The sequence below is a fragment of the Morone saxatilis genome, unplaced genomic scaffold, assembly GCF_004916995.1.
Source record: "Morone saxatilis isolate NCDOM2014 unplaced genomic scaffold, NCSU_SB_2.0 Contig12, whole genome shotgun sequence".
Classification (NCBI taxonomy): Eukaryota; Metazoa; Chordata; class Actinopteri; family Moronidae; genus Morone; species Morone saxatilis.
Window position 1 is genome coordinate 8,955,745 of NW_023339674.1, and position 10,981 is coordinate 8,966,725.

Sequence of the window (10,981 nt, forward strand, 5' to 3'; positions counted from 1 at the left end):
AATTATTCCCAACAATCAGTTCCACGTCGTTGTATCCAGGACCCGGAAAATACAGTTACCTGAAGTTTGTCTTAAAGATGTGTAAATTATGGAAATTCAGTCTATCAAGTTCCTGTTCACGAGACTTTTCAGACTGACCCATTCCAACAACTCCAAATATAATCTGTAACATGGGCCAGTGTGGGGCAAAAAATATTCTCTACAAACCAAAATTAGATAAAGGTTTCTGATTTAAGATGAGTTTTGGAACCAGCTTTTATGATTTAAAATGGCCTTTTGTTGATTCGTTGAAACTGCTGTTTCAGGATCCAGACCTGGAGGCTAAGAGGAAGGCCGAGCTGGAGAAGATCAAGGGCCAGAAGAAGTTGTTCAAACAGAAAATCCAGGAGAGCATTCAGAGACAGAAACATGGACAGCTGAAAAAGAAACTGATGAAGAGAAAACAGATGAAAAAGAAAAAGGCAGCACAGGCTACAGCATGAAAACTGCTGAGACCCATGTATATACTACAAGTTTTATTACTGTACAATACCTGTAATATTTTCATATATGTGAGCATCTGCAATAAATTTGAAGATGTGCTGAATTCATACCATAAATTCGCTCAAGTCGACAGCCTTTATTGATTCAGTTTAACAAGGAAACCACCATGTTGTGATGAAACTTCACTGCAAATAAGACTCAAATAGGTATTTACATCACATTGAGCTCTCTAAGTTCACTTATTTAATCTTTGCCTGTTGACGTAGAGAATCAAAGGTTTGGATGCAAATGTTTTAACAACTAATCTACAACTGAATCACTTATTCAATGATCACTGCACATGTTGCAATTCATTGTGGCTCAGAAGATGGAAAAACACCAAAGCAATACAATAATATTACGGCAGCAGGTTCTTAAAGCTATAACATGTTAGGACTTCAGTGGAACGGGTTGATATGTGAAACTAATTCATTGGAAAAAAATGACAGATTCGCTCAATGTCAACAAAACAGAACATTTTCTAAGTCAAACATGGCAACATCTACTCGCAACATGATTGTCACTTGACTGCTGAAATGAGAAGCAGGTGAGAAACAACAGTGAAGTACATTCTTAACTGTTCAGAAAGCATCTTTCCTGGAAGAGTTAAAAAACTACAATCCCTCGGACAGTTTGAGGAGGAGATACAAAACTAATGAAGAAAGGAAACGGCGTCCGCCTCATTCCTGTTGTCAGCAAGTTGCTACAAAAACAGATTTTTTTTTTGTAAAACTACACAAAATGGCTAAATAACACCCAACTAAACAAAACATGACACACAAAGCAGCGAATCATCCGACAAAAAGCAAAGTTTGGATCAACTCAAGGTTCAGGTTCACAAAGTTCTCCAGGAAGAGGGTTCAGGATCCACATAAATCTCAAGAGGAACTCTACAAGGAATACATAATGCAGGCAAAAACAGCTTTGCACAAATCAAAAGTCCACAGAAGGAAAAAAGAAATTCTACCAGCCTTCGTTTGTTTTACTCCACAGAGAAGGAAGGTGGCTTTTTTTTCATCTGCCCACCCTTTGAAAAACTACCCAGCTGCTAAACTCATCGACCTCGTCATTACCTGGCCTGATTTTATTAAAAAAATAACAACAAGTCCTTTTCTGTGGGTTTCTTGAGCCCTCTGGTGTGTGGAAGTTTTTTTTTTTATTATTATCATTATGCTGGTAGTTTGATTTTAACTACATTCATGCTTGTGCTGCAGCTGTTTATCTGAAGGTGATTGGTTATAGGCACTGATTCACGTTTCTCGTTCATCTCTTTGCCATCTAATCAGTACTGACGGCATTTCCACTTTGTGTAACAGGGGTTTGGTAAAATGTTTTAATAAACAGAAGGTAAAGACCTTTCAACTGAAATTTTAGATATATTTCCTTTATGAAATTCTTACCCTAATTATCTTTAGACTTGTGGGCTGGGCAATATGGCCATCAGAACAGCTATATTGCTTGTTATGTGAATACTATTCACAAAATCAAAATGACGTTTACAACTACATCTAATGTGTGGTCATCCATTGGGACTGAGCAGTCCTAATGCCAAACATTTCCCTCTAAATTTTTAACCCTGGCGATGGCCTGAATTAATCTTCCAGATGTGGAAACTCTCATATCCTTCTCTCCCTCAGCCACCTTCCTTTTCTACTCCTTACCTGTGGTGGATTGATTGCCACGACCGCCTATAAGCCTCGACTACCATCATCCTTCTTGTTTGGTTTCTTTCACCTCAAGCAGGGATTTGTGTGATGAGTGTGGACAGTCCACAATCCCCTGAGGAATCAATCGATGCAAAGCATTCAAGCATTTGCCAATCTAAGCGTACACAGAGTGTTTTAAAAAAGACATCTGGTCATGAAGCGCAGTGGTACACCACCCCTGCTTCCAAAAGATTAAAATAAGGAAAAGCCTTCGCTGAAACATCAAATGACATTGAGTTGAATATTCAATGCTGGTCATGTTTGATAGTTTCGATGACTTTTTTGCAATTTTGTGCTCTGTGATAAGAAAGGTACTTCAGAGAAGAAAAACTGTCCCATGATGGTCGCGATATCGTTGGGATTCGCGCGTCATGCCTTGAAAAAACAGTCTGAAATCCCTGTGCCACTCCACCACTGACGTGTGGTCGAAACCACCCCATTAAAGACCTTGTGAGTGAGCCAGTGGTTCTCAAGGCAAATCAAAGGTATTTCAATTCAAGGCTCTTTAATCTCAGACTCAAGCACAGAAACCGTGTTTTTATTTCCTCTTCCGAGTGGGTGTGTCGACTGCCGCTTCCTTCAGAGGCTGCTGAGGTTGTTGGGCCCAATAGAAGATTGTTGGTGCCGCTCTCCTCCCATGATGAACCAAATTTAAGAGAAACAGGTCGAGGAACCAACCGACTTTTAGCGTGGGGATTTTTTTTTTGTTGCCTGTTCAATGGCTTTCTGTAATCATGCCCCCCCCCCTGCATGTTTGGAGAACAAGTTCTTCAAATTCAGTTGGAAAGCTTCGATCCCCACCTGAAGATAACATAGCTTTCCTTCCTTTCCTGGAGGCCGTAGGTTGAAGGGGTTGGCTGGATAGTTTTATTGGGAGTTGAGCCTCATTTGGATTCCCATGAGACCAGTGAGATCTCCCCTCTGTTTCCCTCAGCAGCTCGACCACACGCCGCCATTTTCTCGACTTCCCTCCTTCACTTAGCACGGACATCGGTCCCTGCCTCTTGCTTGTTCACTCGGCCTCTCTTGCCATCTTCCCTGCCCGTCTGTTCGTGCTCTCGTCTTCTTCTACCCTCTTATCTCTCTCGCTGGTCATTGGTTTGGTTTCGCTATCCCGTCGCTTTCACTCAGTGGTGCTTCGGTTGTAGCAGAGGAAAACAGGTATCCATTTTATGTTTTTATTATTTCCCAGATTAAAAAGCTGATGAACTAAGCTCAGCTCAAGCCTAGCTCCCTTCTTCAAGTGACCTGCAAGATACAAAGCAGGTTTATAACCTCCACAACATGAAGATGATTTAACAAATAACTATTTTTTTCACCCAAAGAGGTGAACAATACTGGCTTTTGACTGAGTCACATTTCTCCGACTGAATAAGCCCGCAAAGTCATCCTGCTAAACATTCCTGAATCTCAGAATTACTTCATAGACACATTTGTAAAAGAGTGGATCTGACATTAGTTGCAGGACAAAGACCTCACAAACTCTAGGTAACATACATCACAACACAGTAACAGCCACAATATCATTTTGCCAGGGCTGAAAAAGAAAGAAAACTGCTAATGTGTGAATTCTCAAAAGGGTGGACACATCCAAATGTCTCATAAGGTTAGGTCTATAAAATAATAATAAACTATTATATATACACTATGTGGCCCTGCACACAATCAGTCAACAGACAAAGCGACACATTCGTTTTAGTGAGGAAACACGATAACTGCACAACTTCCAAAACCTTTTAATGTGCTATATTATAACTACTAAGAGCATGTTTTATGTACTTACAATCTAGTACTGTGACAGTCCAGTTACCCCACCATGCTGGTATGCACGTTCACCCTGGTAAGTTGAGTCCTGGGACAAAGCCACATCGATTTGGGACTTGAACTCATCGCCCAGGTAGCTGTCCTGGAAAACAGGAGGACAGAAACATCATTAGAGACACATATTTGGATCAGTGAGCTGTATGCAGAACCTATTTTATATTCCTCTGACATGTCTAGCTGAATTTGCTCAATTAAAAATGATGAACCATGTGACAAATAACCCTCATACAACATACTCCTCAAAAAGATGTATTACCTGGGACAGTTCCGGCTGGGAGAGGCCAGGCTGGCTCATCTGAGAGGGCTGGCTCATGGAGATGTAGCCCTGTGTCAGTGGGCCCTGGGAGAAGGACTGGGATGCCCCATCCTGGCTGACCTGGCTGTTTGGCCCGTTACCCTGACTGGAACCCTGGTTTCCTGAGCCGCGGACCCTCTGCCGCCCGCCGCGCCCGGGCTTACCCTTCATAGCTCCACGACCTTAATGAAAAAGATCAAGAGTCAAAATAAACATGGTGAGCAAACATTGTTCCTAGGTTGTAATGTGTTATTCACACTAGATGGGAGAAGAACCGCAGTAAGTGATAAGCATATAACGCTACATGAAGAAGTAACATTAGTCCAGATTGTAGTTAGACCTCAGTTGCTTTAATTACAAAACTGCTGGTTATCAGGTGTCAACACCCCAGTCAACCTTGCATTATGGGGTATTCTCCTGTAGCATGATCGGATTACTTTTTCCCTCCAACTTTGCCCGTTTTCGGTTTATGTAATGGCTCAGAGAACTTTCTTAGTGTTGTACTGTACCTGCAGCAGGGCCATTGGTCTGACCCAGGTAACTGGGCGGAGGCATTGGCGGCATCACCAGGTTGAAGGGTATGGGAATATTCATAGCGGCCATGTGACCGGGGCCCGCCCCAATCATCCCGATCTGGTCATGAGTTTGAAAGTACATGTTGGACGGACGTCCGGCTGAAAGAAAACACACAGAACAAGGTTCATGTCAAACCAAACAAGACAAGGCAGGCCTCGTTTTGCAGGACTGTGATGGAGCCTGTTTGTCATAGGTTATTATCTTAAGTCATATCATAAGATACTGAATATATATTAAAATAAATACCAGCATTGCTGCGGTCGTAGGCGGAGCCAGGGATGAGGGCCTCACGGGCATCGTACATGGCAGTGCTCATAAAACGGCCCCCCTTGGTCAAAAACAGACAATTTCACACAGTTGGATACTTACTACTACTAACTATTATCTTCACTAATGATTAATCTGCCTGTTCTGTTTTACAATTAACCATTTGGTCTAAAAACATTTTATCTGAAACACTAAGATATTCAATTTACTATCCAAGTATAATATTCACATTTGTGAAAAAGAAAACAGTTAATTTGGCAATTTTTGGCACTTTTATTATTAGAAATCAATAACCATAATCAACATTAATCTACTAACTGTTCAAATCTGCAGAGTCAAGACTTTTAGTTTAGATATGTGTGAACAGGTGTTTGTAACAGAAGTCTAACAAAGTCTTTAAAGTAACACTGTGGCTTAATATACAGTAGTTTGTTCAACTCACAGGGTTGATGGTGTTGACCAGTTTGCGGGGCTTGCTGAACTGCATGAGGCTCTCCCTCAGGTTGTTGAGGGGTCCCTCCACCAGGACTTTCTGCTCCTTGTAGTTGTTCAGCAGGTTGTTCCACAGCGGCTGCTTGGAGAGGGCCTTGGGGTTCCCCACAATGATCACACCATACCTACATTCACAACACACACAAGACTGCTGCTCAGGGATGGGGTGGAAATTTTGTATTGCAATCACTGTGTAGAATTTTTCCTAATAATAACATCTTCCAAATTATTCTGGCAAATTCCAGTGGTCTGATTATACACACATACATACAGCTGCAACAAGACTATGAATTGCATCCACTGAACAGTTATACTGAGGTTTTTACTTGGCTCTGGTCAGTGCCACGTTGAGACGACGTGGGTCATTCAGAAAGCCAATGCCCTGGTGCTCATTGGCACGAACACAAGACAGGATGATGAAGTCTTTCTCTCTGCCCTGGAAGGCATCCACGCTGGCAATTTCCACTTGCTATAATGGAATAGGAAAAGAGGAGAATGAGGGGGAAATTACATTGTAAAAATGAAGGAACAAATTGTGTCCAACATCACTAGTGATAATTGAGGTCTACAATCAATTTGAATGAGATTTCTTCGTCTGTTCTGTGGGAAGGACAAACAAACAAACAAAATAACCCCCCAACTACTAAATCTTTGCTCAGTTAACACTATTTTAAATGTACAAAGTACTGATACAAAAGATAAAATTAAGTTTATAAATTATCTCTGTGTACATCTGTAAGGTTACCTGGTAGAGTTTGGTGTGCAGGGAGCCACTGAACTGCATGTACTGGACCAGGTAAGAGCGCTGACCCTCGTACGGGGTGATGATGCCGATCTGGTCGGGTTTGGCTCCGGCTTTCAGCAGCCTTGTGGTGATCTTCTCCACGTTGGCCGCCTCCGTCCTTAAAAACATCAGCATCAGTTAAATACTGTCCTGCTACTACTTGAAAAATACATCTGATGCTAATAGGAGTAGACTAATGGAGGCTTAAATATTCAAATGATGTTTATGGTGCCATCTGGATTATTTTATTTGCTAAAGCTGCAAATAAAACACCAATTTGTCAAGATGAAATACACAAGTGCACCAGATTCATTTTCCATCTGTGGTGGAAGTCTCCTCCAGTCCACAATGTATCCATTCATAAATATCGATGGATTTATTCGTCCATCCAATATACGTAACCCAAGAAAATGTGTGATATTACCTGTTAAGGTACGAGGTTCCAGAGCTGGCAATCTCCTCCTGACCCTGAGTCACGTAGAAGAACATGGGCTTGTCCGGCTGAGGCCACTGGAAGTCAAAGCCTTTCTTGATGCGGTCAGCTGGGGAGAACAAGAAGATTTCATTATACCTTTTTACCTGCTAATGTTCCAGCCACAGCGAAAATCAATTTATCCCTCCATCACACCAGATAATGAACTGCTGAGTGCTGACAAACCTGCAGTGACGCCATTCTGCAGGGAGCCCTCGTAGAAAATGTTGGAGGGGAAGGCACTGAGAGCCGGGTGCATGCGGTACTGGACCTGCAGGCGGATTGGCCGGATCCCTAGAACCACCAAGCGTTCAAACAGGGACTGGGACAGACCTGCTTTGGCTGCCTTCTTACACATTACCACCGGACCCAACTGGCAGTGATCACCCACCAGGATGAGCTAGGAGGAGGAAGATGACGAACACAAGTGAGACAATTAATTTAACAACACAATGTTAAGACGTTTTTGTTCCTGCGTGTTCAGGACAAATACTTTTGCCAACTGATATTTCATTCAGCTGTAGAGACAGATTTGTTATTGAGCCGTGTGGTGTACATGTGTACCTGCTTGGCTCCCAGCACCACAGGCACCATACACTCTGGCTCAGTGGCCTGAGTGCTCTCATCAATCAGGATGGAGCGGAACTGCATCTTGGCCAGACGAGGATCACCAGCCCCGACGCAGGTACAACAGATGACATCAGCATTCTGGACAACAAAGAGGAAGTTAATTTGCAATGCTCCAATGGAAGAGTGAGCCAGGACATCACCGTGGCTGAAGAGTTGTCTTTCTCATTGTGTACACGTGACATTTTCAGAACATCCCATGCTTTCCCCAACGCTTTAAAGTTCCTCCTCACCATGAGCAGCTCCCTCTCAGCAGTGCGTTTCAAAGCCCTGTAGCGTTTTTCATCAGCAGACGACAGCTCACCAGTCTCATCCTTCAGCTGCTGAAGCTTCTGCAGCTCTGGCATGCTGAGGAGACAAAGACACAACAGGGTGACTACAGAGAACACATACCAGAGTTATACACTACTAAGATAATTTGTGTACTTTTTTTTTTTTTACTGTAGCCCCTTTTGGAAGTTAAGTTCCCATAACTTGAGAACTTTGGGGATGTAAACAGGATAATGTTGCTATTGAATCAGTCAATTAGCTCAAAATCTGAGCTCCATTACATCAGCCAATATTTGTTTAACTTTTGACAAACTTTTCACCAGGAGAAATATGCAGAATTATCTATTTGCTGTTCGATTCTGCAGTGTACCCATGGATGTACGGACAAATATTGCTGGAATATTTGTCTGTGTGTTCAGAGCAGCAAGAAATCATCAATAACTTTTGAAGTTCCACTGACCTGTCCATGTTGCTGATCTGGTTGTGCAGAGCCAGGAAGGACACTGGTGACTCGATGGCCTCCCGGCTCTTGGCACACAGCCTGACGACCTTCAGTCCAGTCTTGTCAATCTTCTCTGTCAGCTGATCCACAGCAATGTTACTGGGAGCACACACCAGGACTGGTCTGCAAACGTACACACACAAACAATTAAACAACAATAAACACAATGTATAACATTAGTGTTCTTTAAGAAGGTAACTATAACACTCTTCGTGTATTACCCGTTGCCTTGGCGGGACAGGTGGTAGACAATAGTGGCAGAGGTGACAGTTTTCCCAGTGCCAGGAGGACCCTGGATCAGACTGAGGGGCCTCTGTAGCACCGTCTTTACAGCATACACCTGAACAACAAAACCAGAGGATTCAGTGCAGGTAAAGTGTTACAAGAAATACAGACATCAAACCTTTCTTAAAACCACTTGCAATAATGAGATCCAAATCCCACATTCACAAGACAAATAACACATTTTTATCATGAAAAAAAGGCTATTTAATGGAAGTCAAACACTTCCTTTGACTTTAAATCTGTTAAAAATAGGTGAGCTATACTGATGTGATGTGAACTCATACGTTTTTACTGCACTGGTGTTAATGTCTTGAAGACAAAATAATAACAGGAATCCTGAGGACCCAGTGATTAGTGAGGTCTGACCTGTGAGTGATTGAGGTCGGGCAGGCCCTGGGCAGTGAAGCGCTTTGGCAGCTGGCACTTAATGGTGACATCCTCTACCTCGTGTCCCAGCAATTTGTGGTAAATGTAACCAGACACGGAGGTCTCATCCACTGCAAACGTCTTCAGGGCGCTCTGCATCCTGCAGCAACACATATATAAATGTGAGTCATTATCACTTCTTACTATCATGAGGAAACCATCCTATCTTTACTTTACAAATGACACACGGCAGATTCATTCAAAATGACCTCCATGTAAACAATTCTGTGCGCTGTGGAGTAATATGGTGACTTCAGAGATGAGTAATGTTCCCTACCTCTAAATGACTAATGTTCCCTACACATTTGTCATTTAGAGGTATAAAATGTCAGCCTACCTGTCAAAGGAAGTTGACTTCCACACAAAGTCCACCTGGAAGTTGTGGGGGATTTCCACAGGGGCTCCAACACTGCTCCGCAACTCGATGGCAATTTCATCGCCGTAGTCTTTAAACACAGGCTGTTAAGGAAATCCAGCATTATCCTTAGATTATTTCTAGTAGGTGGATGTGGGTGGAACTGTGTTGTCTATATTAGTCTTTTATAGTTAAGACTGTTCACTGCCAATGTGATGAGTCAGATGTGGAGACACTGTAATGAAATGTATGAAACATATGCAAACAGTTTAAAGGATACTGTCAGGGACTTTGATGACATGGCCGATGCCTTTCCACAGCGGGGCCAGGTCTCCTTTGTACCGCAAGCAGATCTCGTCACCTTGCATCAGCCGCATATCTGACATTGATATGAAAGGACTTAAGTTAGAACCCGTCCGATGCTGAAAAAATTACCCACAAATAAACTAAGGAGGATGGGGTATGTTTATGAATTAGATGATACAATACCGTGCACGCACAAAATGGCACAAAACCCCACTACAAAAACAGAGGCAAAAACAATACCAAGCACACATGCCACCAAAAGATGCAGGGTTAGGGGAGGTTGCGTGCAATTTTGAGGACTGATGGGGGATGGGGAGGGGTTCTATCTGCACCACAGAACCACTGGGAGGAAGTCAAACTCAGAGAATTACCACCTGAATCCGTCTTGGGCAGTGTGAAATAGGCAATCCGCTTTTTATTCAGCCCCAGGTCCCACCTGACTGTTATATTGTCTTGGGTCTGCAAAGGGAAAATAAGAAATATAAATATATAATCAAACAATAACAAAGGGTCAAAGATGTAAGTTACATCATGTTCATGTATCATGGTGTCCAGTGTGACATATGTACATATGAAACTATATAATAATGGATGTTTTTATGTCACGTGAAAACTGCTCTACGTATAAATAATGATGGACATTTAAGAAAGAAAAACACCAGAGTCTGAGTCACAAAGTTTCCTACTTAGAAGTGAAGTTCAGGTACCTGGGACTCCTTAAGCTTCTTATCGTAGTCAGCCTCCAGTTTGACCAAAGGGCCAAAGATGTTTTGGTACTGGTAGGCGTCCTCATAACGCAGCAGCACATGCTGGGGCTCCTCGTCCACTCCCGGTTTCTCCAGGTCTTCCAAGGTGGCACTGGGGTTGTCCTGGGAGGAAACAAAGTACAGAGCACATCACACATCCAACCCAAACTCCTATTCCACACACACACACACAAACTTCACTAAATATTGGCAGATGTCGTTTAAAACCGTTATGCCACAGGTGGATACCAATCCCTGTAAGCAGCTGTCACTTACAAACCTTTAACCTGTGCTTGCAGCTTAAAGCAACGTTGCTCTGAACATGTAGCCCCCTAAGAAAAAGCCTCCCAGCCTAACAGCCGCGTACCTTCCAGAGCTCCTCCAACTTGTTGATCTGCTGGGCGGTGATCTGACGGGCTCGGAGCTGCTCCTGCTCCGATGGGATCTTCACCAGCCAGGACAGAAAGCAGCGGTCCTGGATCAGCGGTTGCCACTGTGAGCTGTCCCAGTTGATGTCCTTCAGGCT

General features: G+C 43.0%; 2 protein-coding genes across 2 annotated transcripts in view; one reads left to right on the forward strand and one right to left on the reverse strand.

Moving 5' to 3' along the window:
* Positions 1 to 1,479, forward strand: part of ddx49 (DEAD (Asp-Glu-Ala-Asp) box polypeptide 49) — an 8,243-nt gene extending 6,764 nt beyond the window's left edge. The window contains exon 13 of the mRNA XM_035653023.1: positions 306 to 1,479. Within this exon, the coding sequence (XP_035508916.1) occupies positions 306 to 482 (177 nt within the window). The 3' untranslated portion in view covers positions 483 to 1,479. The remainder of the gene's footprint in view (positions 1 to 305) is intronic.
* The window catches only part of LOC118322024 (regulator of nonsense transcripts 1-like), a 16,868-nt gene continuing 6,491 nt past the window's right edge, over positions 605 to 10,981 (reverse strand). Inside the window, exons 7-26 of the mRNA XM_035653604.1 lie at positions 10,823 to 10,979; positions 10,417 to 10,578; positions 10,081 to 10,168; positions 9,684 to 9,782; positions 9,386 to 9,494; positions 8,989 to 9,148; positions 8,559 to 8,677; positions 8,296 to 8,460; positions 7,799 to 7,913; positions 7,503 to 7,646; positions 7,125 to 7,338; positions 6,891 to 7,008; positions 6,428 to 6,584; positions 6,009 to 6,151; positions 5,633 to 5,807; positions 5,170 to 5,251; positions 4,857 to 5,021; positions 4,309 to 4,529; positions 4,012 to 4,134; positions 605 to 3,476 (exon numbers count right to left, since the gene is read on the reverse strand). Coding sequence (XP_035509497.1) covers positions 4,015 to 4,134; positions 4,309 to 4,529; positions 4,857 to 5,021; positions 5,170 to 5,251; positions 5,633 to 5,807; positions 6,009 to 6,151; positions 6,428 to 6,584; positions 6,891 to 7,008; positions 7,125 to 7,338; positions 7,503 to 7,646; positions 7,799 to 7,913; positions 8,296 to 8,460; positions 8,559 to 8,677; positions 8,989 to 9,148; positions 9,386 to 9,494; positions 9,684 to 9,782; positions 10,081 to 10,168; positions 10,417 to 10,578; positions 10,823 to 10,979 — 2,713 coding nt within the window. The 3' untranslated portion in view covers positions 605 to 3,476; positions 4,012 to 4,014. The remainder of the gene's footprint in view (positions 3,477 to 4,011; positions 4,135 to 4,308; positions 4,530 to 4,856; positions 5,022 to 5,169; positions 5,252 to 5,632; positions 5,808 to 6,008; positions 6,152 to 6,427; positions 6,585 to 6,890; positions 7,009 to 7,124; positions 7,339 to 7,502; positions 7,647 to 7,798; positions 7,914 to 8,295; positions 8,461 to 8,558; positions 8,678 to 8,988; positions 9,149 to 9,385; positions 9,495 to 9,683; positions 9,783 to 10,080; positions 10,169 to 10,416; positions 10,579 to 10,822; positions 10,980 to 10,981) is intronic.